The sequence below is a fragment of the Bos indicus x Bos taurus genome, chromosome 29 (genome assembly GCF_003369695.1).
Source record: "Bos indicus x Bos taurus breed Angus x Brahman F1 hybrid chromosome 29, Bos_hybrid_MaternalHap_v2.0, whole genome shotgun sequence".
Classification (NCBI taxonomy): Eukaryota; Metazoa; Chordata; class Mammalia; order Artiodactyla; family Bovidae; genus Bos; species Bos indicus x Bos taurus.
The window spans coordinates 5,288,823-5,315,098 of record NC_040104.1 but is presented as its reverse complement, the minus strand read 5'-3'; the positions used below and the strand labels follow the sequence as shown (position 1 = coordinate 5,315,098).

General features: G+C 55.2%; 1 protein-coding gene across 6 annotated transcripts in view; it reads left to right on the top strand.

Moving 5' to 3' along the window:
• Positions 1-26,276, top strand: part of LRP5 (LDL receptor related protein 5) — a 123,815-nt gene that overhangs the window by 44,919 nt on the left and 52,620 nt on the right. For 5 of the 6 annotated variants that reach the window (XM_027532741.1, XM_027532739.1, XM_027532742.1 and 2 more), the window contains exons 4-5: positions 6,795-6,991; positions 8,053-8,184. In XM_027532741.1, the coding sequence (XP_027388542.1) occupies positions 6,795-6,991; positions 8,053-8,184 (329 nt within the window). Of the gene's footprint in view, positions 1-6,794; positions 6,992-8,052; positions 8,185-26,081; positions 26,137-26,276 lie in introns of those variants that run through there. The other variant, XM_027532743.1, reaches the window with a different exon arrangement.

Below are 26,276 nucleotides of genomic sequence, written 5' to 3'. Positions count from 1 at the left end.
AGCGTGGCCAGAATTGTGTTCACTGCATTCCTGTCTGGCTAGAGGGCCTTACGCATAGTAGGTGCTCAATAAAATAGGCTGAATGAATGAAAAGGGTGTTGTCTTTGTTGGTAATTGCTGTTAGGGCTTGCTGGTCAGCTGGTCAGCTTAACAGCTTACCTGCTTCTTGACATTTTACATGTAGGAAACCTCCAGCCCTGCCCCGTCCGCCCGCCTACCCGCCTGCCCTGACCAGTCAAGGGTGGTTTATTCACTGACTTCCTGCCTGCTGGCTCTGTGCCAGGTCTTGGGGCCTCTCCCGCTTGAACAGACCCTGAACCTGCACTGGCGGGCTCCTGGGCCAGGCGGGCAGGGTGTGGGCACTCAGGATTCTGATGACACTGCATGGGGAGGATGCAGCGGCCAGACCTCGGCAGACACAGGCAGACACCAGCTGGAGCAGACGTGAAGAGGTGGCAGCCTTGCCACATTTCATCCAGGCCGTGTGCCGTGGTCATCTGCTCCTGTGTAACAAAATGCCCCAGATGCTGGCGGCCTGAGACAGCGAACAGACTTCTGCGGGCGTCTGAATGTAGGAGGGGTTTAGCTGGGGGGTTCTGGCTCTGAGTGTATTCCGAGGTTATAGCCAAGCTCCCGGCTGGAGCTTCAGTCACTGAAGGCGGGACTGTGGCTGGAAGACCCACCTCTAAGGTCACTCTCCTGACTGTCGGCAGGAAGCCTCAGTGCCTCTCCGTCTTCTTAGAGCTGAGCCGTGTGCCCCAGCTGATCTGAAACGTTTCCTCCCATTGTCCTTGGATCACAGCCTGGCCTGGGGAACCAAGGCCCTTGGAGAGCTGAGTGATCCGGGCAGTTGTGAAGGGTGAGCTTTAGAGTCGATAGAGGCTGCAGGTGGGAGTGCCCTGCTCAAGGGGTTGTGATGAGGGGCAGTGAGGGTCATGGTGGCATTTAAAATGTGGTGGTGGTGGTGGTAGTGATGTTAATGGAGCTGGATGATGTGATGATAGTGAAGGTGATGATGGTGTTGATGAAGGAGGTGATGGTGGTGGTGAAGACCTGATGGTGTGAGCATATGGTGGCAACGTGATGATGTGACGGCTGGCCCTTGTAGAACCTTGGTGTTTTCCTGGACATCGTCAGTTCATTTCACCCTCATACCAACCCTGTGAAGTGTTTGCCATCTGGTATGCCTGTGTTTGGTCATGTCTGACTCTGCGACCCCATGAACTGTCGTCCACCAGCCTCCTCTGTCCATGGGATTCTCCAGGCAAGAACACTGGAGTGGCTTGCCATTTCCTCCTCCAGGGGATCTTCCCAACCCAGGGTGCGAACTCATGTCTCTTGCGTCTCCTGCATTGGCAGGCAGGTTTTTTTTTTTTTTACTACTGGTGCTACTGGGCAGCCCTGTGTGTGCTGTTATGATCCCCTCTAATGATGGTGCACAGAGAGGGACGTGAACTCGCCCAAGGCTGCACAGCTAGTGAGAGCCAAGGCTGGGAGCGAGGCACTGTGACTCCAGGGCCCGCTTTCAGCCCCTCTTCTATGTACCTGATTTTTCTGGCTCTGCAGATGGTCAGTGCTCTTTATGGATGTGCCCAGGGCTGTTCAGGTGACACATGACCATCCTGGTAAAGAGGGTGAGCCCTGGAGCAGACAGACCTGCCAGGCCTCTTTCTTGGTCCTGACCGTGGCTGGGTTGCTTCACTCCTCTGAGCCTTGGGGCCTGGGATGGGCATTGGGGATTCTAATGGTGCTTCCTGGAGGTACTCACAGGGTCTGATTTTATTGTGCACGGTTTCTGGACACGGTTAGCCCTCAGTGAAGGCAGGTGTGCTTGGGATGTTCCCGGGAGGCAGAGGGGGCATGGGTGGAGTTGCATCCAGGGGCCCGGGGCATCCTGAAAGGAGCAGGAAGGGTGGGTGAAGTGAGCTGAGTCTGGCACTGGCTTCGTGGGGGGCCTCCAGCTGAGGCAGGGCTCAGGGAGGAGAAACAGCCCTGAGAAGTGACGGGCATCTGGCTTCTCAGTGACGTCATGGGAAGCAGTTTCATGTTCCCTGGGGTGTGAACACTGAATTAGCGTAGGATCCAGCAATTCTGCTCCTGGGCTTATGTTGCTGCTGAGTTGTGCCTGTGTGCTCAGTCCTGTCTGGCTCTTTGAGGCCCCATGGACTGTAGCCTGCCAGGCTCCTCTGTCCATGGGATGTCCCAGGCAAGAATACTGGAGCCAGTTGCTATTTTCTGCTCCAGGGGATCTTCCTGACCCAGGATCGAACCCACATCTCCTGTGTCTCCTGCATTGGCAGGCGCATTCTGTACCACTGAGCCACCTGGGAAGGCCTGCTAGGTTTATACCTGCAAAGAATTGAAAATCGGTATTGAAATACATGTGTGTACATGAATATCCACAGCAGGACCGTCCACAATAGCCGAAAGGTGGAGACAACTCAGATGCCCACCGACGGGTGAACGCCAGATGGATACATAGGGTGTGCCGCATCTGTGCAACGGAGTATTGCTCACACATAACAGGAGTGAACAGAGAGGCGACATGCCACGGATGGCCTTGAAAACATGCTGCTCCTGAAGGAGACTGGACACCAGAGGCCACATACTGTGTGACTCCATTTATTCGGAAAGCCCGGAGCAGGCCAGTCCTTAGGGACAGAAGGCAGACTGGTGTCAGCGGGCGCTGTCGGGGCAGGGGAGTTGAGGAGATGAGGATTAATTGCTTGGTGTGTTTGGGGTTTTCCTATGGGGATGGGAATGTTGGGGAAGTAGCTGGAGGTAGTGGTTGCCCAACATTGTGAATGTGCTACGTGGCCCTGAATTATTCACTTTGAAATGGTTAGTTTGTGTTATGTGAATTTCACCTCAAGACATTTTTTGTTTGTTTGTTCGGTTTGGGTTTTTATTGAGATATAATTGACATGTACAATTATGTTCATTTTGGGTGTATTACACTGTGATTTGTTACACATGTATGTTGCAAAATGATGACTGTAATAAGTTTAGTTGTTTAGTTAATATCTATCCTTATCACATAGTTACGTTTTTCTCCCCTTGTACATATGTATTGCAAAATGATGACCCTAATAAGTTTAGTTAATGATTATCCCTATCAGTCAGTTCAGTTCATTCACTCAGTCATGTCTGACTCTTTGTGACCCCATGGACTGCAGCACACCAGGCTTCCCTGTCCATCACCAACTCCTGGAGTTTACCCAAACCCATGTCCATTGAGTTGGGGATGCCATCCAACGATCTCATCCTCTGTTGTCCCCTTCTCCTCTGCCTTCAATCTTTCCCAGCATCACGGTCTTTTCAAATGAGCCAGCTCTTCTCATCAGATGGCCAAAGTATTGGAGTTTCATTTTCAATATCAGTCCTTCCAGTGAACACCCAGAACTGATCTCCTTTAGGATGGACTGGTTGGATCTCCTTGCAGTCTAAGGGACTCTCAAGAGTCTTCTCCAACACCACAGTTCAAAAGCATCAATTCTTTGGCGCTCAGCTTTCTTTACAGTCCAGCTCTTACATCCATACATGACTACTGGAAAAACCATAGCCTTGACTAGACGGACCTTTGCTGGCAAAGTAATGTCTCTGCTTTTTAATATGCTGTCTAGGTTGGTCATAACTTTTCTTCCAAGGAGTAAGCGTCTTTTAATTTCATGGCTGCAGTCACCATCTGCAGTGATTTTGGAGCCCAAAAACATAAAGTCAGCCACTGTTTCCACTGTTTCCCGTCTATTTGCCATGAAGTGATGGGACTGGATGCTATGATCTTAGTTTTCTGAATGTTGAGCTTTAAGCCAACTTTTTCAGTCTCCTCTTTCACTTTCATCAAGAGGCTCTTTAGTTCTTCACTTTCTGCCATAAGGGTGGTGTCATTTGCATATCTGAGGTTATTGATATTTCTCCCAGCAATCTTGATTCCAGCTTGTGCTTCATCCAGCCCAGCATTTCTCATGATGTACTCTGCATATAAGTTAAATAAGCAGGGTGAAAATATACCTCCTTGACATATTCCTTTTCCTATTTGGAAGCAGTCTGTTGTTCCATGTCCAGTTCTATCCCTAGACATAGTTACAATTTTTTCCCTTGTGATGAGAACTTACAAGATCCGCTCTCTTGGCAACTTTTAAATACAATTCAGTATTGTTAACTATACATTGTTATGTATTGTTAATGTATATGCTGTACGTTACACCCCCAGGACTGACTTACCTTAAATCTGGAAATATGGTGTGTTTTGATCTCTTCCAGCTATTTCACCCACTGCCGCATCCCTGGCAACCGCTAGTCTGTTCTCTGTATCTACGAGTTTGGGCTTTTAATATTTTTTCTGGAGTTATAATTAGCATACAGTATTACTGTATTCATTTCAGGTATAAAAACATCGTGATTCAATTATGAAATGATCACAGCAAGAACAGTTAGCCATCCATCCCCAAGCAAACTCATTATGGTTTTATTGACCGTATTCTTTATGTGTGCATTACATACATCCCCATGACTGATTTATCTTGTAGCTGGAAGTTTGTACCTCTGATCTCCTCCGTCTATTTCGTCGTTTCCCCATCCCCTCCCCTCTGGCAACCACCTGTTTGTTCTCTGTATCTCTGAGTCTGTTTCCCTTTTGTCTTCTGGAATTCACGTGTCAAGAAAATCATATGGTATTTGCTTTTCTCTCTCTGACCTTTTTTCACTTTGCATAATACTCTCCAGGTCCATTCGTGGTGCCGCAAATGACAAGATTTCATTATTTTAATGGCTGAATAGTATTCCGCTGGATTTTATTCACACGCACACACCATCTTTTCTTTATTCACTCAGTTCATCTGCTTATGGACACAGGTTACTTCCATACATTGGCCATTGTAATCACAGTTGCAATGAGCACAGGGATCCTTACATCTTTTCAAGTTTGTGTTTTCATTTTCTTAGGGAACTTATTCAGATATGGAATTGCTGGATTGTACGGTAGTTTTATTTTTAGTTTTTTGAGGAAGCTGCATACTGTTCTCCATACTGGCTGTACCAATTTACATCCCCGCCAACAATGCACAAGGGCTTCTCTTCTCTACCTGCCAACCTTGTTGTGTCTTATCTTTTTGGTGATAACTATTCTCTGCTTCCTCTTCTATTTTTTGGAATAATTGGAGAGGTATAGGTATTAACTCTTTAAATATTTGGTTGAATTCACCTATGAAACCATCTGGATCTGAACTTCTGTGTGGGGGGAGTTTATTGATCACTGACTCAATTTTGTTACTAGTTATTGGTCTATTCAGATTTTCTGTTTCTTCATGATTCACTCTTGGAAGATTGTATGCTTCTCGGAATTTATCCATTTCCTCTAGGTTGTCTGATTTGTTGGTATAGTGTTCTCTTATGAGGGCTTCCCTAGTGGCTCAGTGGTAAAGAATCTGCCGGCAATGCAGGATTTGATCCCTGGGTCGGGAAGATCCCCTGGAGAAGAAAACGGCAACCCACTCCAGTATTCTTGCCTGGGAAATCCCATGGACAGAGGAACTTGGCAGGCTACAGTCCATGGGATGGTAAAAGAGTCAGACATGGCTTAGTGACTGAACACATTCTCTAATGATCCTTTGTATTCAGTAAATTTTTTTTTAAAGTGACATCAAGAAAACAGGGAAGGGACTTCCGTGGCGATCCAGTGGTTAGGACTGTGCACTTCACTGCAGGGAGCTCGGGTTCGATCCCTGGCTGGGAAACAAAGATCCCACGTGCCGCGTGGCGCGGCCTAAAAAAAAACAGGGAAGAGGCGATCGGGTCAGATCCACCCTGAGCACGAGGGTGTGGTCTTCGGCCAGTGGCGCCTCTCGAGTATTACTCTCTCCTGGGCGCTGCACCGGGGGCTGAGCACGTGCTGGTGGCCACCCACCCACAGCTCCTGCCTCCTACCCTACAGTGGGGCGAGAGTCCTCAAACCAGGTAATTGCATGCTACCAGCTGTGTAAATTACGATTCTATTACCGGCATCCATAATTTCATGAAAAAACAAGTTCTTGTTTGCTGGGTATTGTAAATACACAGAACTCTTCTTCCCTGTCCCTGTAGGTGCTTCGTCGCTAAGTTGTGTCTGACCTTTTGCTACCCCGTGGACTGTAGCCTGCGGGGCTCCTCGGTCCATGGGATTTCCCAGGCAAGAATATTGCAGTGGGCTGCCATTCCCTTCTCCAGGGGGTCTTCCTGAACCAGGGATCGAACCCACGTCTCCTGTGTCTGCTGCATTGGCAGGTGGATTCTTTATCACTGAGCCACCTGGGATGCCCTAATAGACAGAAGAGACTACCTTTTTTTTAATTTTCAGATTGATGCAAGTTTAATTTGCTTTGGTAAATAAATGATTGGTTTCAGAGGAAAGGGCACGTTACTTTTGTTCTGGTTGTATTCAGCTGTTAGGGCAGGACAGTTGTGCTTGTCATCCGTGTGTTGCCTCCAGATGTGGCTTCTGGCTTGCCACCTCTCTTCCGTGTTTCTTCCTTGTGGGGTATTTTGCCGGCATCCCCCACTCTAGAATCAGGTTGGATGGGGAGCAATTGTGTGTGCGAAGGCGCCCATGTCATTGTCAGGGGTGGTGGGGGGTTGGCTGGGTCTGGAAGGTGCAACCTGATGGAGGGTTCCTGGGGTGCTGGGGTCTCAGGCTGCTCCATCACCACTCAATGAGCCGGTGTGATGTCGATGGGTCAGCAGTGACGATGGAAGGCTTACAGGAAGGGGAACGCAGTGGGGACCACCCCCCGTGATGGCTTCTCCACCCGCCCCTGCAGGCAGAAGGTCGTGGAGGGCAGTCTGACGCACCCCTTTGCCCTGACGCTCTCTGGAGACACTCTGTACTGGACAGACTGGCAGACCCGCTCCATCCACGCCTGTAACAAGAGGACTGGAGACAAGAGGAAGGAGATCCTTAGCGCTCTCTACTCGCCCATGGATATTCAAGTGCTCAGCCCGGAGCGACAGCCTTATTGTAAGTCAGGGGCCGGGCCAGGGCTGAGCGCGGGAGGCTGGTGTCTTCGCGTGGGGAGGGGGCAGGCTGGGAGAGGTCCCTCTGCAGAGCTGGCATGGGGGCTGCTTTGGGCAGGGCTGTCCTTAGGGATGGAAGAAGGATTCCCAAGGAAGGTTGCCCTGTTTTTCAAGGCCCAGTGGAGATTACATACTTACTCATGGAAAATCTGCTCCAGGTCTGAGTTCTCAGCCTGGGCTCCCCATGGGGTCGTGGAGGGGTCTCTGATGGTGAAAAGCCCCTGTGACAGGCAGCCAGCAGGGCCAGGGACTTGGGTTCACCCACTCCCTCAAGAACCACCATCTCCTCTTACGGGGACCTCCACCAGGTCCCATGGGGACCACAGAGAGTGTGGGTGGATTTTGGCCTTGATGCTGTTGAAGGTCCCAACTTTGAATTTAAGTAGAGTCCCAGGGGTGGGGCTCTCTGGACTTGTCTTCTAGGGAGACCTCCGTGGTCCTTAAATGCAAGCTAGGTTCAATCCTTGGGTTGGGAAGATTCCCGTGGAGAAGAGACTGGCAATCCACTCCACCGTTCTTGCCTGGAGAAAGTCGGACACAACTGAGCGACTAACACTTTCAGCACTTCGCGTTTCATGGGTTCCCCCCCCGAATCCTGTCCTGGGCAGAGTGAGATGCCGGGAGTGTCAGTTCAGTTGCATTGTGCCAGGGAGAGCAAAAAGTCTCGTCATCAGCATCGAGAGGCTCGGCCCTGTGTGGCCATCGAGCGCCTGTGCAGAGCCCATGAGGTCCAAGCACGTGACAGATAAGACAGGCCTCTGCTCTAGGAACCCCCAACCCAGGGCGGCACCACTGCCAGGCGGACAGGTCCTGGCATCCTGCCAGCGAGGGCTGGGGGTGGCCTCCACAGGGGAGGTGGCCATGGAGGGGCCCTGATGTAGACGGGGTTTCTCATTGTAGGAAATTGGGAGGAGGAGGGGCGGGGAGGATGCCCACGTCGGGCGAGGCGGGAGTGGGGGTCGAGGGTCAGTTCCGGAATGGTGTCCCCCGCCCCGTTTCCCGCAGACCACACGCGGTGTGAGGAGGACAACGGCGGCTGCTCCCATCTGTGCCTGCTGTCCCCGCGGGAGCCCTTCTACGCCTGCGCCTGCCCCACGGGCGTGCAGCTTCAGGACAACGGCCAGACGTGCAAGGCAGGTGAGCCGGGGAGGGGCGGCCGCCGGCCTGGGTGCCCACCATCTGCTTCCCTCGGGGAGGGGCTTACACGGTCTGGGCTCCGAGCCGGCGGGATTGGGTCAGATTTGGGCTCTGCTGCCCGACGGGCGCCCTGGGGTTCCCGTCTGTAAGAGGAGGTCGTGCCGGACGGGCTGAGACCCCGAGTGCCTAGCACCCTCCCTGCTTGTGTGATCACACCCTAAAAGCTGGCCGTTGTCAACTGTTAGGGTAAGGAGGGTGGTGTGCTGGGAACCGGGACGCAGGAGGCAGCGGCAGACACTTCGGCCTCTCCTCCCGCCTCTTCCGAGGGCTCCCAACTCTGCGGCACCACGGGCCCTGCCGAAAGCTCCTGTCTTTGCTCTTCTACTTTTTTCGTAAGCGTTGCTGTGGAACTTATAATTCATTTTAAAAACATTTTATTTTTTATTATTATTTTTGTTTTGGCTACACTGTGTGGCAGTGTGGGATCTTGGCTCCCTGACCAAGGGTGGAAACCGTGCCCCCTGCTGTGGAAGCACAGACTCTTAACCCCTGGACCAGCAGGGAAATCCTATGATTCATTTTGACCCTTGCATCCCATTCTCTTGGAATCTTCCTGCCATAATCACCCACTTCCTTCCCACCCCCTGGAAACGTAGGTTGTGAACACATCCTTAACAGGAGTTATCTTCCGGATGCATGAAGTTTACCTGATTTCCCGCCCCCTGCACGAGTGATGTTCTTTGCTTTTGACATTTTTCCGCCTCTTTATTCTCCCCCTTACTTGTCGCTCGTTTGCTGCTTCAAGCACTCGTGCTGTGATTGTTGGTAATGAAGTTTCACCCGTCTTGGGGCGCTGCCTGGGGGCCTTTACTGCCAGGTGTGGGGTTCAGGGTGTGGTCTTCTGGAAATGATGTGTGTCCAGGATACAGCTTGTCCCTGGGGACGTCCAGGGCTCAGCACAGCCAGGCAGCACCAGGGTGAACTCGGGCCAGACCAGCGAGGGCGGTAGTGAGAGGCGACTGGAAGCAGCCACCCCTGGGCCAGCCCCACTTGAGGGAAAGAAAGGGAAGGTGAGGGCTTCCCTGGTGGGCTGGGGGCAGAAGGGAGGAGCAGTACTTCGTCCTGGATTTAAAACAAAAGTTCATGATGGCAAATCTGAAAAACGTGGCATCCGCTAGGTTCCACATACCCCCAGGTCGTTCCCACGCGCCTGCTGTGTGCTGGGGCTAAAGCAGGTAGCGAGCCAGGCAGGCCTGATTCCCCGCCGCTCACAGGGCACACGTGCCAGTTGGTCAGGTTGACAGGGAGCGGGCACACACACGAATAAAAGTTGTTAACAGATTTGGATCAGATTAATGCAAGACGCACGAAAGAGGCTGCGACAGAGTATAGTAAGTCCCCTAATCTGAATGAGTTCCCTTCTGGGAGTGCTGTAAGTCCACTTGGTTGGGAAGGCTAACAAAGTTAGCCAAGGGAACCCAACTAACACGATCGGGTATAGAGTACTGTACTGTAATAGGCTTATAATACTTTTCATGCAAATAATACATAAGAAGCAAACAAACATGAAAATGGAAACATTTCTTACCTTAGGATAGTACCTTGGAAAGGACAGTAGAACAGTACAACAACAGAAAGGGCCAAAAGGGGCCGGCATCGAGTGAGCAGGCCAGAAGAGTTACTGACTGGGGGAGCGAGAGGAGGTGGGAGATGGCAGAGCCGCAGGGTGGTCAGCGACAAGAGACGGAGGGCGAGCTGCAGGGTCGGTCACCCCTGGCGTGGATGGCACAGGTTCTGATCCCCCGCCGGAACCAGATGCACGTTCGCATCTTTAAAGTTCGCAACTTGACGGCTTGTGTGTAGGGGGCTTACTGTAATGCACAGCGGCGGTGGGTCGGGGGGACTGACTGCCTGAAGTGGACGGCCAGAGAAGATCCACCCCAGGAGGTACCGTTTAAGCTGAGACTTGGGGATCAGCAGGGAGGAGGGAGATGGCCCAGAGAGAAGGAACAGCCTGTGTGGCTGCCCTGTGGCAGGAGCCAAGTTGGTGTCAGGACCGACCTCACAGGTGTCTGATCTGTGCAGGCACATGGAGCCCCACGTTCAGAAGAGCCCCATTTTGTGCTCTGTTGTCGACTTGAAAGGACCCTGCATTTTCACTCTGCGGTGGTCCCTGCGAATTATGGAGCCATTTCTGCTTTGTGTATTGCAGACACGAAAGGGAAATCTGGAAATGGTGCAGAGGGTTTGGTGTACCTTTCTCTGCTCTTTTGCCGTATGTGTCTATACATTTCGGTTGACAGTATTGCAGGAGTATTTGCAATTACATGAGATATGTCCCGGGTGGTTCAGTGGTAAAGAATCCGCCTGCCAGTGCAGGAGGCGCAGGAGATGTGGGTTTGATCCTTGGGTTAGGACGATCCCCTGGAGGAGGAAATGGCAACCCACTCCAGTATTGTTGCTGGGAAAATCCCATGGACAGAGGAGCCTGGTGGGGTACAGTGCGTGTGGTCACAGAGTCAGACGTGACTGGGTACGCACATGGCGCCTCAGGAGCGTGTGTCACTGCCTGAAGAATGTTCGTCAAGTGTGTGGACGTTCAAATCATCTTCCTCCTGTTGGGCATTTCTGTTCTATTTCTGTTTTTGCAATTTCCGAGTCTCGCTGCTGTGAGAGGGCTGGCTTGGGGCCTGGCCCTGGAGGTAGAGTGATCTGGATGTGCTGTCTGTTACCTGCCATCGATGGGTGCTATCTGCCTGAGCCCTGTGTTGGATCGGCTGGTGATGTCTGCTCTGGGAGAGGGAGGGGGATACATATATGGTTGCCATCTCCGCCCACTCCAAGTATGTAGAACCAGGCTGCATGTGGACATTTGGGGAAGGCTCAGTGATGGATGTGTCAACTTTAGAAAATACATGAGGACGATAGCCCGGAGATAGCATCGCAGATAGCTGAGAAAGAGGTAGGTGAAAGAGGTCAGTATATTGTGGTCTTGGTGAAGAAGTACATGCAATCAAGCTCATATTTTTGCAGAAGGCTTCTGCTAGTCACAAGGAACAGACGTCACATCACATGAAGGGCTGTAGCGCTTTTCTAGATGTGAGGAGATACAAGAATTGGCTCATAAAATGGGCGTCTGAAGATGTCTAACCATCCGAAGGCCCGTCCTGCCAGCTTTTCCTGGAGCACAGATGCCTCCATTCCTACTCTCCACCCCGAGCTCCTTTCAGGACGTGTTGGAAGTCAGCAGCCGCAGCAGCACTCGATCTAATCTTGGTAGAGGTGGTGGCAAGTGCCCATGCTGCGTGCCAGTTTGTAGTCGACAGACACAACCCCAAGAAGGTAGTTCATGCAGCAGGGCCTTCCCCAGGGGGACCTCGTGCAGCTGCTTCGGTTAGGGGGCCTTCCTGCGTCAAAGTTCCACCAGTGGGGTGTGGGCAGAAATGGGCCGTGAACCCTCATCGAAGCCCAGAGTCACGGCCCAGTGAAGTGGCACAGCCAGAGAAGCCTGGAGTTCCAGAAGGGACTTGACCAGGCCACCCTGGGGTGTAGCCCTGGGGCCCTGTTACTCTGTCCCTCCCTTCCTTGTCTGTGAGATGGGGAGTGGGGGCGGGTCGAGACCACCCCCTGCCAGGGAAGCTGTGGAGAACCCAGGGCGTCAACAGGAGTTGCAAATGCTGTGGACCCCCTGCACTTAGTGGGTCTACATAAACAGTAGCCATGCCCACCATTCACACCTTTGACACTGTGGCAGGCCCACGCGGCTGGGTTTGCCTCCATTGTCCGAGGATCCTGCCACCCCCTGGGGGAGGCCCAGATTCCTTTCCAACCAGAACAAGTCGGGGCTGTAGGCTTCTTTCGGGTTTCCACCATCCCAGTAGCTGGGGCCTCTGAACTCTGAACTCTGAACTCTGGCCACTGCCTGGGGTCGAGTCCTTTGAGAGGATTGTGTACCCTCTGCAGGCATCACCCGCAGGGAGAGGGGTGGGAGGGCTTCCTGGAGGAGGCAGTACCTGGGGCTGGAAGCTCTGTGCTGGGAGCTGACACCGATACCCATGAGGGGAACTGGGGATTAGCAGCAAAGCCTGTCTTTCCTGTCGGAAGCAAGCCCTCGGAGGGCGGGGTGTGCGGGGTATAGGGTGGGGTGGGGCTGGGGTGGACCCAGTTCCCAAAGAGCCCTGGGAGTCAGCCACTCCTGGTTTTGTCAGAACTGTCCCCTCCCCAGCTGTGAAGGACACTTTTTCAAATGACTCAGCTGGAGAATGCCAAGCTCGTGGAAGAAAAATGTTCTTGTTGTCATTCCGAGGGGCCCATGCTTGGGTGGGAGCGAGGCACAGGGCGGGGGTCTGCATAGAACATCGTCGCAATGAGGCTGCACTCACCTGCATTTGCTCCATATGCCCCGTCCAGGACCAGGGTGTCAGGTCAGAAGAGGGAACAGCTTAGACAAAAGCCGTGGATGGGAGTCTTGGTTTGCATGAGAACGGGATGCCCAGGGCCCGGTTTTCATAAGGCTAGTTCACAACCCACTTGCTTCCCACTGATGCAGGGTTCATTCCGGGGGGTCAAGGGCGGCTGATGTAGCTCCTGCCTTGGAGCTTGTTAGAAGCTGAAGCGATTTGGGGGCAGCCGGGGTGGGAAAGGGTAAACGGAATTTCCTAAATGTTTTCATTGAAGTCGAGAAGCAACCCAGAAGCTTCTTAGAGCATCTCAAGGGTTTGCCCCCAAGGTGGCTTTCTGGACATTCGAGGTGGTCCTCAAACACCTCCCTGTGTCCTTCACCCAGAGGAGTGCGAGCGTGAATGAGAAGGGGGTTCTGTCCCTGAGGGGGCCTCCTCGGCTGTCTGGGTGACAGATGCAGCGAGTCAGAGCCCGTCCTGTGAGCGAGGACCCAGTGGGGCTGAGGGTTTCAGATGTCACAAACAGTGACGCCTCCCCTGGCGGACAGGGGGCTTCGGGACTCGGGTCCCCCCGCGCCCAGCCTCTGTTCTTTGCCACAGACAGAGTGTCATGTTAAAGGACAACGTTTGATGAAAAGGACCCCCCGCCTCCCGTCTCCTGAGCGTGGTGGCTGCCTTCCCTGCTCCTGCAGCCTCCCGAGCGGCCAGGGCTCCATGTCCCAGCAGACATAAATCATGTGTGGAATGCGGGTTTTGACTGCTGACGCCGTGCGGGGTATCAGCTGCAAACACTGCCTGGAGACAAGCTGGCAATGCGAGGGTAACATGAAGAAAGTGAGGCGCTGAAGCCTATTGAATGTCACTGGCGGGGCTCCGAGGATCTGGCGCAGGCGCCTTGCCGGCCGGAAGGCAGCAGTACCCATGGAGGGCTGCCAGGGTCTTACGAGGCTCGGGGTATCCGGTAGGGAGGATGGAATTCTGGGAGCAGCTGAGGAGGCCCTGGGATCACTCAGGGATCTCCTCTTGGCTGAGGAATTGGTGAGGTCCAGGGTCCCACGGGGGTCAAGAGCCAAAGCCATGTGGTGAGGGCTCTGGAGGAGGCCCTGGGCTAGGGGGATGGCCTCTGGGACAGAGGGAAATGTTCACAGACTGTGCCTGGGCGGCTTCCGTCCAGGATACGGTGTGTCAAAGGCAACATTCGCGACATGTAACACGGTTCTGGTCTTCAGTTGAGAGCCTGCTGAAGACTTTGGGTAGCGAGGAAATACTCTCTTGGGCATACCCAGGATTTAGAGTGATTTTCTTGGTGGCTCAGATGGTAAAGAATCTGCCTGCATTGCAGGAGACTTAGGTTCGATTCCTGGGTTGGGAAGATCCTCTGGAGCAGGAAATGGCAACCTGGGACTCCAGTATTCTTGCCTAGAGAATTCCATGGACAGAGGAGCCTGGTGGGCTACAGTCCATGGGATCACAAAGAGTCAGACACGACTGAGCGACTAACACTTTCACTTTTCAATCATGTGATGGCTTTCTGTGTGCAGCCTTCCTTTTATGAAACCTTAACTCATGTGCTGGCTGTGTGATCTTGGGAAATTGGCTCAGCCTCTCTGTGCTTCCATTTCCTCAGCAGTAAAAAGGGATGATCAGCTTCCCTGGTGGCTCAGACAGGAAAGAATCTGCCCATAATGTGGGAGACCTGGGTTTGATCCCTGGATTGCCAAGATCCCCTGGAGGAGGGCGTGGCAACCCACTCCAGTATTTTGCCTGGAGAATCCCCATGGACAGAGGAGCCTGGCGGGCTATTGTCCATGGGGTCGCAAAGAGCTGGACACGACTAAGCGAGGAGTAAGCAGGTAGTACCTGATTCATGGGGTTGTTGAGAGGAAGGCCTGGCTGCCTAACAAATATGAGCTGTGCTTGAACTTGAACTTGAACTTGGAGCCAGGCAGGCATGATGGCAGGAGAGCAGTTCTTCCCTGGACATTTGGAATCAGGAATAGATGTGGATGCCAACTGGTACCCAGAGGAGCTGGGAGGGGGGCCCAGTGTTTGGGGAGCCCTCTTCGCCTGGCCAATGGGGAAGCCAGGCATGTGGCTCTCCTTTCTGGGGATGAAGGCCAGTGTTGAGCTAGAAGGATTCTGGATTGGGGCGGGGGCCTGGCTGTGTTGGAATTACCATCACCCACGTGACATCCAGGTTCCTGGCCCCAGCAAACCTCCATGACAAGGGACTAGGTGTGGGCAGCGGAGGGCTGCCTCTGCCCTGGATGTGTGCCCAAGGCAGCTGCCAGGTAGCGGGTCGGGAACTACCTGCACGGCCGGAAACTTCTCAGGATGGGAAGCCAGGGTCTTGGGCGTGACTTGCGGATTCCTGGCGCTCTTACCCCGGGTGCCTGACCTTTTATGCTTGTGTGTGTGTGCTAGTCACTCCGTCGTGTCCATCTCTTTGCGACCTCGAGTCCATGGGAATCTCCAGGCACGAATACTGGAGTGGGTTGCCATTTCCTCTTGAGGGGATCTTTCCGATCCAGGGATTGAACCCAGGTCTCCTGCATTGCAGGTGGATTCTTTACCAGCTGAAGCATCAGAGAAGGCCATGGAGTTGAATTTGAAGACATTTGTGTGACGTGCATGAATCCTGTTTTTTTCCTGATTTTGAGCCAGGGAGAGCCGGCCCTGTGCAGGGGTCAGCGTCTTCCCCAGGGGCAAAGCTGAGATGGGATGACGCTTGGACCCGGGAGCCTGCGACATCCTGAGGCGGGTCCGGGGGTCCCCCGGGAAGTGGAGGGTGGAGTGGGGAGGCTGGTTCACTTGCTGCTGAATGTCCACAGAGCGGGGAGCCCGTCCGCGCCCTGAGCTGCAGCCCCCTCGCTGGTGACATGGGGAGATCGGAGGACGCCCCTCAGCAGGGCTGGAGCGGGTGTCAGGAGAGAGGCAGAGCCTGCCGGGCAGGGGCACACAGACAGGACAGGAGCCCTGGGATTCCCTGCCTGTGGGCCGAGGGGCGTCTCTTTTCCCACAGCCCCCTGGGCGGGGATGTGACACCCACTGGCTTCAGGGGCCTGTGTTTCTGGAGACCCAGGGAGGCACCGGTGGGTTCTGAGACTGGAGTGGATGTCCCAGCAAGTGGCCCTCCTCTGCCTTGGCCCTGCTGCGGGCTGAGTGAAGCCTGGGGGGAACCGAGTGACTCTGGTCCCCGAGGCGGGGAGCCCGCCCTGGGCCAGGAGCCCGGCCCGGGCCAGACCGCGAGCCCGCGTGCCCTCCAGCACCAGCCTCCCCGCCCCCTCCCTGGCAGCCACGCCGACGGAGGTGCCCGGCTGGCTTTGGTTTTCCCCATGTTTTTCCAATTATGTGGAATGGGCTAAAAACAGCAGTAGCGGGGCCTTATTTGGGAGTTACCACCACCGACCCAGGGCGCTCGCTCTTCCCGCTGCTCCCAGCCGCTCGGGGGCCCGCCCCTCGGGGGACCTGCCCTGTTCTTCTGACTTCTGTCCCTGGGTCTTCCTCATGCCCGTGGGGCACGCCCCTCCTCGGGGCCTGAGTGACCTGGGCAGGTGATCTGTGGGCCCGTGTCTGGGGCATGTGGCTCTGCTACCCGGGGGTGGCCAGGAGGTGCTGGGGCGTCATTCTCCATACCCCCAGCCCAGGCCTTTCCTGCTGATTGACGGCCCGCCTGCCGCACCTCGCCAGGAAGGAGTTTTAACAGATGTTCATGGGGACAGGAGACGAAAGGGCTGCGGAGATGTGGCCAGGCGGGGGCAGCCGGGGGGACAGAGGCGCCCACTGTCGGGTCTGATGGGCGGGCTGACAACTGGGCCCCTCGCGTCCATCCGTCTGTCCGGGAGGATTAGCCGAGGCTCAGGCCTGAGGGATAAGGGGTGCGTTTGTTCCCAGTCTGGCTGTCTTGTCACTTATCGGGGAAGTAGGTCGAAGGGAAAAGAAAGGAGGCCCTTGTGGCCCGGGCTGCCGCCACCCGGGCAGTGATTGGCGTCGACTCTGCAAACAGAAGGCAGCTGCTGTTCTCAGCCACGGACCGTGAATTTTTAATAGCAAGAAAATCAGATTGCACCGTCCCAGGAAATGGTGTCACAAGCCCAAGTGCTGACTTTTTTTTTTTTTTTTAAGAAATTGAGGCATTTAATATAACTTGCAGACACACAGGTTCTAAGTGTAGATTTTGATTAGCTCTGACAGTTGTATACATCTACATAACCACCACCCCACACCAGATACAGAAGACTTCCACCACCCGGAAAGTTCCCTGGCGCCCTTGGCAGCCTCCCGCCATAAACCAAGCCCCCCACCCCCCATCCCCCCCACCGAGGCGGCCGCTGTCCTGACTTCCATCACCACGGATTAGTTTTGCCTGTTCCGGAACGTCATAGAAATGGAACCACACACCATGTGTTCTTTTGTGTCTGAGTCTGAAGACTAACTTTTAAAACTAATAAAAGAGGAGAGGGGAGCCTGCCATATTCTCTGAAAGAAAAAAGTGTCGTCGTGGGTCTGGGGCCTTGGACAGGCAGGTGTCCTGGGTGTGGTCAGGCGTGCGGATCCCCGTGTCCACCGGCCGCAGTGAGACTGCAGTCACTCGCCGCGTAGCCCTCTCCCTCCCAGTCTGTCCAATATGCCCCTTGCTTCTGCAGTCGCGCCCAGCTCCAGCCTGGCCCTGGATGGACCCCGGGGGCTGAGACGGGTCCCCTCAGGGACACATTCTGTGCTCTCAAGGTCCGGGCCCTGGTGGACGGACGCCCCAGCGCCCAGCACCTCCTGGGGGCTAGGAATGACGCTGTATGAGGCAGGGTCTCTGGCCGGCCTGCGTTGTCCACATGCACTGTCAGAGGCACAGGAGGGGCAGAGACGAGACCTGAGCCCAGCCCTCCCCTGCCCCGCCTGGGCCCCGGGGACATCTGCCTGCGTGCACCAGAGTCGTCTAGGGACGCCTCTGGTCTGCCTGGGCTCAGAGCAACCCCCGTGTGGGCTTGCTAAAGAATGGAGCCACCTGCCTGAAGAGGTGGGACGGAGCCTTCCTCATGCCAGTCCTGGGCTCTTTGCCAGACCCCCACCCCACATTCCTGCCTTTCAGGGAGCCTGGCTGCCCACTTCGCATTTGCCCATCCAACCACACTCTGTTGGAACATGTCTCTCTTCCCAGCCTCGCCTGGGGGCCTTATCCACACCTGAGTCCTACCCGTGAAGAACGGGCCAGCTTGCCTGCTCAGGGCCACTCAGGAGGGAAATGGGGCTGGGGGGTGAGGTCGGGTGTGACCCCCAGGGGGTGCTGCCTGTGGAGGGCCAGGTGAGGGGCCTGGGGACGGGACCAGAGGCAACTGGCTGCAGGGGGGGTGGTCACAGGGCTGGCACCGACCTGGCCGCTGTCCAGTGACCCCAGGCCTCAGGACGGGGGTCACCCCCGTCCCAGAGCCGTGCACTCAGGCCCAGCCCCAGGCGAGGGGGCCTACCCGGCCCATGGTTCCCAGGGGCCGTAGCTTCCCTGCAGCCTGGCCGACAGGCCCGAGGTGGGCCGTGCGGGGGGACAGCTGCTCAGGCCTCAGGTTTCCAGCCGAGCCAGCGTCCGGCCTGGCCACTTCCTCTGTGCCTTGTGACCCTGTGGTCGCTCGGCGCGGTTTCCTGGGCTGGGGTGCCGGCCTGTGGTCTCAGTGTTTGTCCAACCGCTTACCCCAGGGGGGCAGTGGAGAAAATCAATTGCTAAAAAACAAAAACAAGCCGGCTGCCTGCCTGCTGTGAAGCTGTTTATGGCTTTAGAAGCTGCAGTGTGGACCGTGGCCTACGCTGGGCCTGGCTCTGCCCTTGTGGCTCTGGGCCCGGGTCACGGTCAAGGCTGGCTCTGCCTCCCGTGGGGGCAGCGAGGGGAGATGGACACGGGAGACCTGAGAGCCAGGACGGGGGCTGAGGACGCGTCAGGCAGGCGGAGAGGCATCTCTGGCAGGAGGAGCCTTCGGGGGTGGTGCGGCCTTGGGGGAGCCTTGAGATGTGAACCTCGTCCTTCCTGTGGGGGGCCGTGACCTTGGAGCTGCAGGTGGTTCAGCAGGGGATAGGGTGCTGTCCACCCTGCCTGCTGGGTTGGGGGACGGGGAACTCACAGGCCCCACCCCTTCCGTGTGTGGTCAGTCCAGGCCCTGGGATGTGCTCTTGTTTTGCCCATTGTGAAAAGTCCGTTTTCTGAGTTGAGGTGTGGAAGGGGTTAACCCTGAGGCCCTTTCAGGTGGCCCCCACCCTGGGCGACCGCCACCAGCAGTGTCCTCCTGGTTTGCCGTGGCTGTGGACGCTTCTTCCCCATCCCTTCCTTCTCCTGTTCTTCAGCTCAAACAGCTCAGAACCTGGAATCCGAATATATCCCCCCCCAACCCCCCTACCCCCGTGGCAATTTAGTGGAGAGCTAGGGCACTCCCTGCCAGGTCACCCTTGAGAAAGCCGTCGTGGGTCCCCGGAATAAAGACCATCGCCCCACCTAGTCTGTGAGATCCCCTCGGGAGGAACTTGTGCATCATTTTTTAAAGCCTTTGTTTTTCTTGTTTTGAAGTGACATTTGTGTTCGCTGTAGGAAGGAGAACATAAAAAATAACTGGAGAAAATAAAAAACTCTCATAATTTTTCCACCGAGAGTGTTCTTGCCTGGAGAATCCCAGGGATGAGGGAGCCTAGTGGGCTGCCGTCTATGGGGTTGCACAGAGTCAGACACGACTGAAGCAACTTAGCAGCAGCAGCAGCAGAGATAGCTGCTGTTAATATTTTGAAGTGTATTTCTTGTCCTTTTATTTATTTATTTTTTTGGCTGTCGCATGTGGGATCTCCGTTTCTTGACCAGTGATCAAATCCGTGCCGCCTACAATGGAAGCGAGGCGTCTTAACCACTGGAGCACCAGGGCAGAGGGAGCACCCTGTCCTTTCTCCTGTGCCCGCATTCACATCTTGTGTGATTTGTTCGGGTCGTGTGTGTAGTAGCATCACGCTGACTTTCCCACCTAACGCCTCCCCAGCCTGTCCTGGCCCCGCCTTCTCCAGAGGGTGCCGCTGGGGCTTGTGTAATGACTGACCTGGACTCCAGCCCGTTCATATATGTAATGCTTTCCTGGTGGCCCAGAGGGTAAAGCATCTGCCTGCAATGCATGGGACCTGGGTTCGATCCCTGGCTCGGGAAGATCCCCTGGAGAAGGAAAAGGCAACCCACTGTGGTACTCTTGCCTGGAGAATCCCATGGACAGAGATGCCTGGTGGGCTACCGTCCACGGGGTCGAAGAGAGGCGGACACGACTGAGCAACTTCGCTTTCGCCTTTTTTCCTTTAGTGAGATCTCTAGGTTCTTTACAGGTTCTTCCTTTCGGGGTTGGGTTTTGCTGTTTTCACGAAGCCTTGGGGACCCTCTGTGATGGAGAACCCGTGTCCATTTCTAGCTGCTGCTTTGGGCTGGCTTCTCGGAGGGGAAGTTGCCTGGTCAGAGGGTCCCTAAGCCACACTGCCATCCAGGAAGTGTGCCCGGGACAGTCCCCTGGGAGGTGGGGACATACTGACCCCGCTGGCAGCAACAGGACTCTCACTTCTACCTGCAAGAATCCTCCTGCAATGCAGGCGACCCGGCTTCGATCGCTGGGTCAGGAAAATCCCCGGGAGAATTCCACGGACAGAGGAGCCCAGTGGGCTACAGTCCGTGAGTTCACAGAGTCAGACACAATTGAGCAACTAACGCTTGGGCGTCCCTGGTGGCTCAAATGGTCAAGTTACCAAGAAGTTACCCGTTTCTCATGTTTGTTGATTGTGTTTTTTGTCTTCTGTTAGTTTGTGTTTATGGTCTTTGCCCGTTTATTGTTGGGGTCTGGGTAGTTTTCTTATTGATTTATATGCCTTTTAACTTTCTTTAAAATACTTAACGGACTTTAAGTGGAGTGGAGAGCACTTGGAGTCGCTCTGTGTCCGCCTCCGTCCTGACGTGGTTTGCCGTGTCATCAGACTATGGTTCTGATATGCTAAAAGTCACGCGTACTGTCCCACGCAAGGACTAGCAAACCCCCAGCCCCACCCGTGGGCCAGGCGGCTCACGGCCTGTTTGGGGGCAGCTGTGGGCTAAGTTCGGTCTTTACACGGTTGAACGAAGATCACGAGAGGAGTGTTTGGTGACGTGGGAAAGCGGTAGGACCTTCAGGGTTTGGCGCCCACGTAGGACGCTTTGCTTGCACACCTTTGCTGACGCGTCAACTGTGGCAGCTTCTACACGGTGGTGCAGCCGAGGGGCCATGAGAGGCGGCTGTGGCCTTGCCGAGCCCGGAGCGTTTGCCGCCTGCCCCTGGGTGGAAGGCACACAGAGCCCTGTGGCGACTGGAAGGCGGGCCGGAGGGTGCGAAGATGATGCTGGTCACAAGGGCTTCCTTTGGCCTCTTTCCCAGGGGGCTCTGTGCGTCTCCTGGCCGGGCTGTGCTGCCCCCATGGCCTGTCCTTTCCATGAGGCTTCCTTGCAGACAGGGGTGGGCACAGAGCTGCCCCGACATCCAGTGTGCAGAAGGTATTCAGGGTAGAGTCGTGGTCTGCTGGGCCACCCTCGGCGGGTACCCAGCCTCCAAGCTCAGATCAGACCCCACGGAAAGGGGGCGGTGGAGGGTTGCCCCACACCTGCCTGCGGGGCTGCAGAGCGGCCTCCGCAGCACCCTTGTGTCTGGAGTTCCTGCCCTTGAACCCGTCCTTCTATGGAAAATGTCCCCCTGCCCCATGCTCCCCAACTGTTGGGAACAGAATCATAGCCCCCCCAAAAGACAACAGTGAAGCCCCCAGCCTTGGAGCCTGTGAATATGACCTGATTAGGAAATAGTCTCTGCAGCGGGAACCAAGACAAGGTTGTGCTGTGTTTGGATCGGCCCGACACCCAGGGACCAGTCATCTTCTCAGAGGGAGGCTTAGGCACAGACCCCGGGGGAGGAGGGCGTGTTAAGACGGAGGCAAGCAGCCACAGACCAGGGGCCGTCTGGGATTTCTGGCAACGACCAGAAGCTGGAAGAGGCTGAGAACGGTTCTTCCCAGAGTCTTTCGTGGGAGCTTGGCCCTGCCAGCACCTTGATTTTTAATATTTAATTTATTTATGTATTAATGTTTATTTTATTGATGGATTGATATTTATTTTATTTATTTTACTGATTTGGCTGTGCCGGGTCTTAGTTGCGGCATGTGAGATCTAGCTCCCCTGGGATCGAACCTGGGCCCCCTGCATTGGGAGTGCAGAGTGTTGTTAGCCACTGGGCCACCAGGGAAGTCCTCAGCACCTTGACTTTTGACTTCAGCCTCTGGGACTGTCAGAGAAGCAGTCTCTGCTGATAAGAGCTGCCCAGTTTGTGGGGGGTGTGACTGCACCGCTCGTCTGTGGGGACGGTAGCCCTGTTTGGATGCTATGTTGTCAGGGAGGAGGGCTTGAACTGGACGTGTCCCTGGCATCAGGCTCTCCCTCCAGTCTGCTTTTCCATTTTGAGGCGAACACTCTGTCGGGAGTGCCTGACCCCAGGGTAGGGGTGCGCCCCTCTTTCCTGCGTGGGTGGGTGCAGGGGGGAGGGGAGCGGTCAGAAGCCAGCCCGAGGAGGCTCCAGGGACCGCTGCCCAGCCAGCAAGGGAAGCTTTCACTTTCTTCGGCAGTGCCGCGGGGCAGGCTATTTGTTTAAACAACCCCAAAGAAAACCATTTGGCCAAACTGTTAAGTTTCTAAACAGTTTACTTCCCTGGTGTTTAAACAAAGCCCTCCCCAGGCCTTGTGTCTGGTCCTGGGGGAGAGGGTTGGCCTCTCTTCCTGCTGGGCCGGCCCAGCGCCCTGCGCCCACTCCAAGGCCAGCTGCTACTTGTACCTCCTGCAAACAACCCTGGAGGTCGCCCCGGTGAGCGTCTGCCGACCAAGGGGTCCAGGCCCGCTTTGTGGTCTTCTCTCTGCAGCTGCCCCGCCGACCTGGCCCGGGACAGCATGCCCCACGTCTCCGTGTTGGGCTTTGCCTGCTCAGACCTTCAGGCTGACCGTGGCCAGACCCTGGCTCTCTCCTAGGGGTCCTGGTCTCTGCGTTTTTTTTTTTTTTTTTTTTTTTGCAAAGCTCAACTAAAAATCTCAAAGGCTCCGTGACCCAAGGGGTGTCAGAGGACCCCCAAACCTGGTTTGGAGTGAGTCAACACCTGGGATTTATCCCAGCGTTTAATTACTGCCTCAGCCACAGAGACTTGATTCTAAGAAACACTGATGATGGAGCTCCCTGATGGTGGGGTGTGCTCGAGGCTTTGTATTGACTGGTTAAGGGCTGGGTCTGGGCACACTTCGCCCCTGGTGGCTCCGCACCCATCAGGGACAGGCTACTAGAATCTGTTGCATCCGTGGTCACAGCCCCATGGATCCCAGAGGCTCCTGCTGGACCCCAGACCCCTAGTCTCAGCTGGCCCCCTTCGCAGGTGCCCATGACCCCTGCTTTCCTCCCCGCGCTGGTTCATTAATGGTCTTGCTCACTGAAGGTCTGTGTCCTGCAAATGCAGGAGCACCCTGTGGGCAATTCCCATATCTTTTCTGTCCACTCCCAACCCCAGCACCTGGTTCGGGGCCTGGCCTGAAGCTGCTGCCCACAAAGCCACTGGTGGGGCGACCAGACCTGCTGGGCCAGTGCACTGACCTTGGGCCTCCTGCATGTGCCAGCCCTGGGGATTGAAGTGTTCATGGTACCTTATTTTTCCCACTTGCTGCTGTGTGTCCTTGGGTGAGGAGCTTAACCTCTGTGTGTCGGGGTTCCTCTGCAGTAAAACGAAGCATGAACCCATCTCAGAGGTTGGTGTGAGGATGGTGCTATCTCGGATAACTGTGTCTGTAGAATCATGGGAACAGGGATGGGTGAAACAGGCTCAAAATAAGTTTGGGAACCGAGTGTCTGGTTCCCTAAGGAACCAGCATTTTCTGGGCGCTCTCGCCAGCTCCTGTGGGGGCAGATTAAGGCAGAACCCGCCATAGAGTTTGGTTTATGGTTCTTGATGTCAGGGCTAGATGGGGATTCCCATCAGGTCAGGCTGATTCTTCACTGCAAATGAGGAAACCAAGGCCCAGAGAGGGCTAGGGACCTGCCCCACATCACACAGCAGGAGCGGGTTCAGGAAGTATCTGCCCTGAATCCTCCCTGCTTGTCCTGGGATATTGGCACCTGCTCTAGGCAGGGCCTTGTGTTGGGGGGCTGCAGAGAGCAGAGTAGGGTACGGGCCAGCATCCCTGTGAGGCAGTAGGCGGGGTGGTGCCTGTGTGTGGTCCCTCTGACCACTTGGAGGGGAGGCAGGAATGGCTTCCTGGAGGAGGAGGCAGTCCGTGACCTGGCCCTTGAAAAGCAGCCCTGATGTTACTAGAACATTTTGGGAATGGAGCGCAGCAGAGCTCCCCTCCTCTCTGTCCACCATACCCCAAGCCAGAACTTGCATCAGCACCTCCAGCTAAATCTGAGTTCGGGGGAGGTTTCCAATGAAGCCGCGTGCCTGGGCACCTTCTCCAGCACTCCCTGCACCTCCCGTTTTCCCCCATCTGCCTCAGTTTCCCCAGCCCTCAGTTCGTGAAGCCATTGCTGTCCGTGAGCACCCTCTAGTGGGAGAATCGGGTTACGAACACGGGGCCTTGGATCAAGTTCATGCCCTCACTGGAAACGCACGGTGGGGTGACCCCAGAATCACTCCGCAAAACAGCGGGTTCTTAGGGCTCCACCCTGAGGCAAGAAGCTGATCGGCTGTTTGAGGCCTGTGGCTGGACCAGGCGTGAGGAGACGGCGCAGTCTGGTGCAGACCCCAGTCCTGGGGGCCTCGGCACGAGGGGTGCCGGGGTGGTCCCCACCCTGTCCGCATCCCTCCCTGCTGTGACTTCAGGCGGGTCCTTGCCCGTTCTGTGCCTTTCGTCAGACCAGGCAGGAGGCCCCCTGAGTGCCAGAGGTGGCCTCTGAGCATAATCTTTTTGCTTTTCTGGATCCTCGAGACCAGAAAGGGCCAGAGTGAGTGAACGGGTGGTGGTGGGGGAGGGCCACATCCTGGCCCCAGCAGCCTCTGGGGGTGTCCGGGTCAGGGCTGGCCAGCACCCCTGGAGCCCTACACATGAGGCTCTGTGTAGTAGCACGCGAGGCTACCTCGGCCGGAAGTTCTGATGACTCCTTGGGAGGATCCAGGACGTGTTTTGTTCAGGGCAGCTTCTGCTCAGAGACTGAGACTGTCTTTGCCAATGACTTATCTAACACAGGTTCACCGTGGGGAGCTATGATTTATGCTATTAATAGTTCACAAGCCAGTACTGTAAGGAATACTGTCTCTTAATAAGTCAGTAAAGAAATAACGTTGTTGTTTCGTCACTAAGTCGTGGCTGACTCTTTGTGACCCTATGGACTGCAGCACTCCAGGCTCCCCTGTCCTTCAGTGTCTCTTGGAGTTCGGTTGGTGATGCCATCCAGCCATTTCATCTTCTGCTGCCCCATCTCATTTTGCCTTCAATCTTTTCCAGCATCAGGGTCTTTTCCAATGAGTCGACTTTTCCCATCAGGTGGCCAAAGTATTGGAGCTTCAGCTTCAGCTCAGTCCTTGCCGTGAATGTTCAACTTTTCCCATCAGGTGGCCAAAGTATTGGAGCTTCAGCTTCAGCTCAGTCCTTGCAGTGAATGTTCAGGGTTGATTTCCTTTAGGATTGACTGGTTTGTTGTCCTTGCAGTCCAAGGGATGCTCAAGAATCTTCCCCAGCACCACAGTTCGAAAGCATCCATTCTTCGGTGCTCAGCCTTCTTTATGGTCCAGCTCTCACATCCATGTACTCAAAACCAGTTACATTATTGTTCCAGGCAAAGGGGAGGCAAGAGCAGTTAAAGTGCGCCTTTCAACGAGTTGGTTCTCTGTAGAGTCAGTCCATCCAGTTAAAAGCTGCATGTCGGCTGCTGGCTCAGGTCCCTTGCTAGTGGGTGACAGCGCCTGTTGGGTGGGCAAGGTGGGCTGCTGTCAAGGGCATCACTCAGGGGCCCTTACGTGGCTCTCCCACTGTCTGTGGAGGGGCCTTTTCAGGGCAGGAACAGTGTTTGCTCCCTTCCTGAGATGGCCTCACGCTTTCACAGCACTGCTGACCGGGAGTGGCCTGGCCGTGGCTGGAGCTCTCAAGATCTTTGGAGAGCCGTGTAGGTCAGCCAAGAGTCTCCTTGCCCAGCACTCACAGACTTTCAGTGTTTAGAGTCTAAATGTCCTTTGAGTCATTGTCCCTATCAAGAAGCCTCCCAGCAGAGCCTGGAGTCCGTCACCAGCTGAACTTATCAGCCATGAAAGGTATCGATGACGTCACCCTGGCTGGGCTTCCTCCATGTAAACAGATTCACCTTTAGATCACAACAGCGTCACTTAAGTCGTAAACAAGCCGATTGGAAATCACAGCAAATCAATAACGTAGCAAAGCACAATACGGCCGGGCTGACAGAGGGGAAGGAGGGGCGCCTGCCGCCCAGGCGCTTACCCGGGTTGGTGAGATGGCCACCTGGGAAGGATGGACTCGTGATGATGTGCGTGGGCACAGGACTTGAAGCCGCCTTGCTGGGTGCGTATAGGGAGGCAGGGTGGGCTTCTGGGAAGAGGTGGCATGTGAGTCCAGTGGGAGCTTTGAGGAGTATGGTGAGCAAGCAGGGCCTGGAGCCCAGAGCCTGGGCAGGACTGGTAACTGGGGCTGTTTGTGGCCAG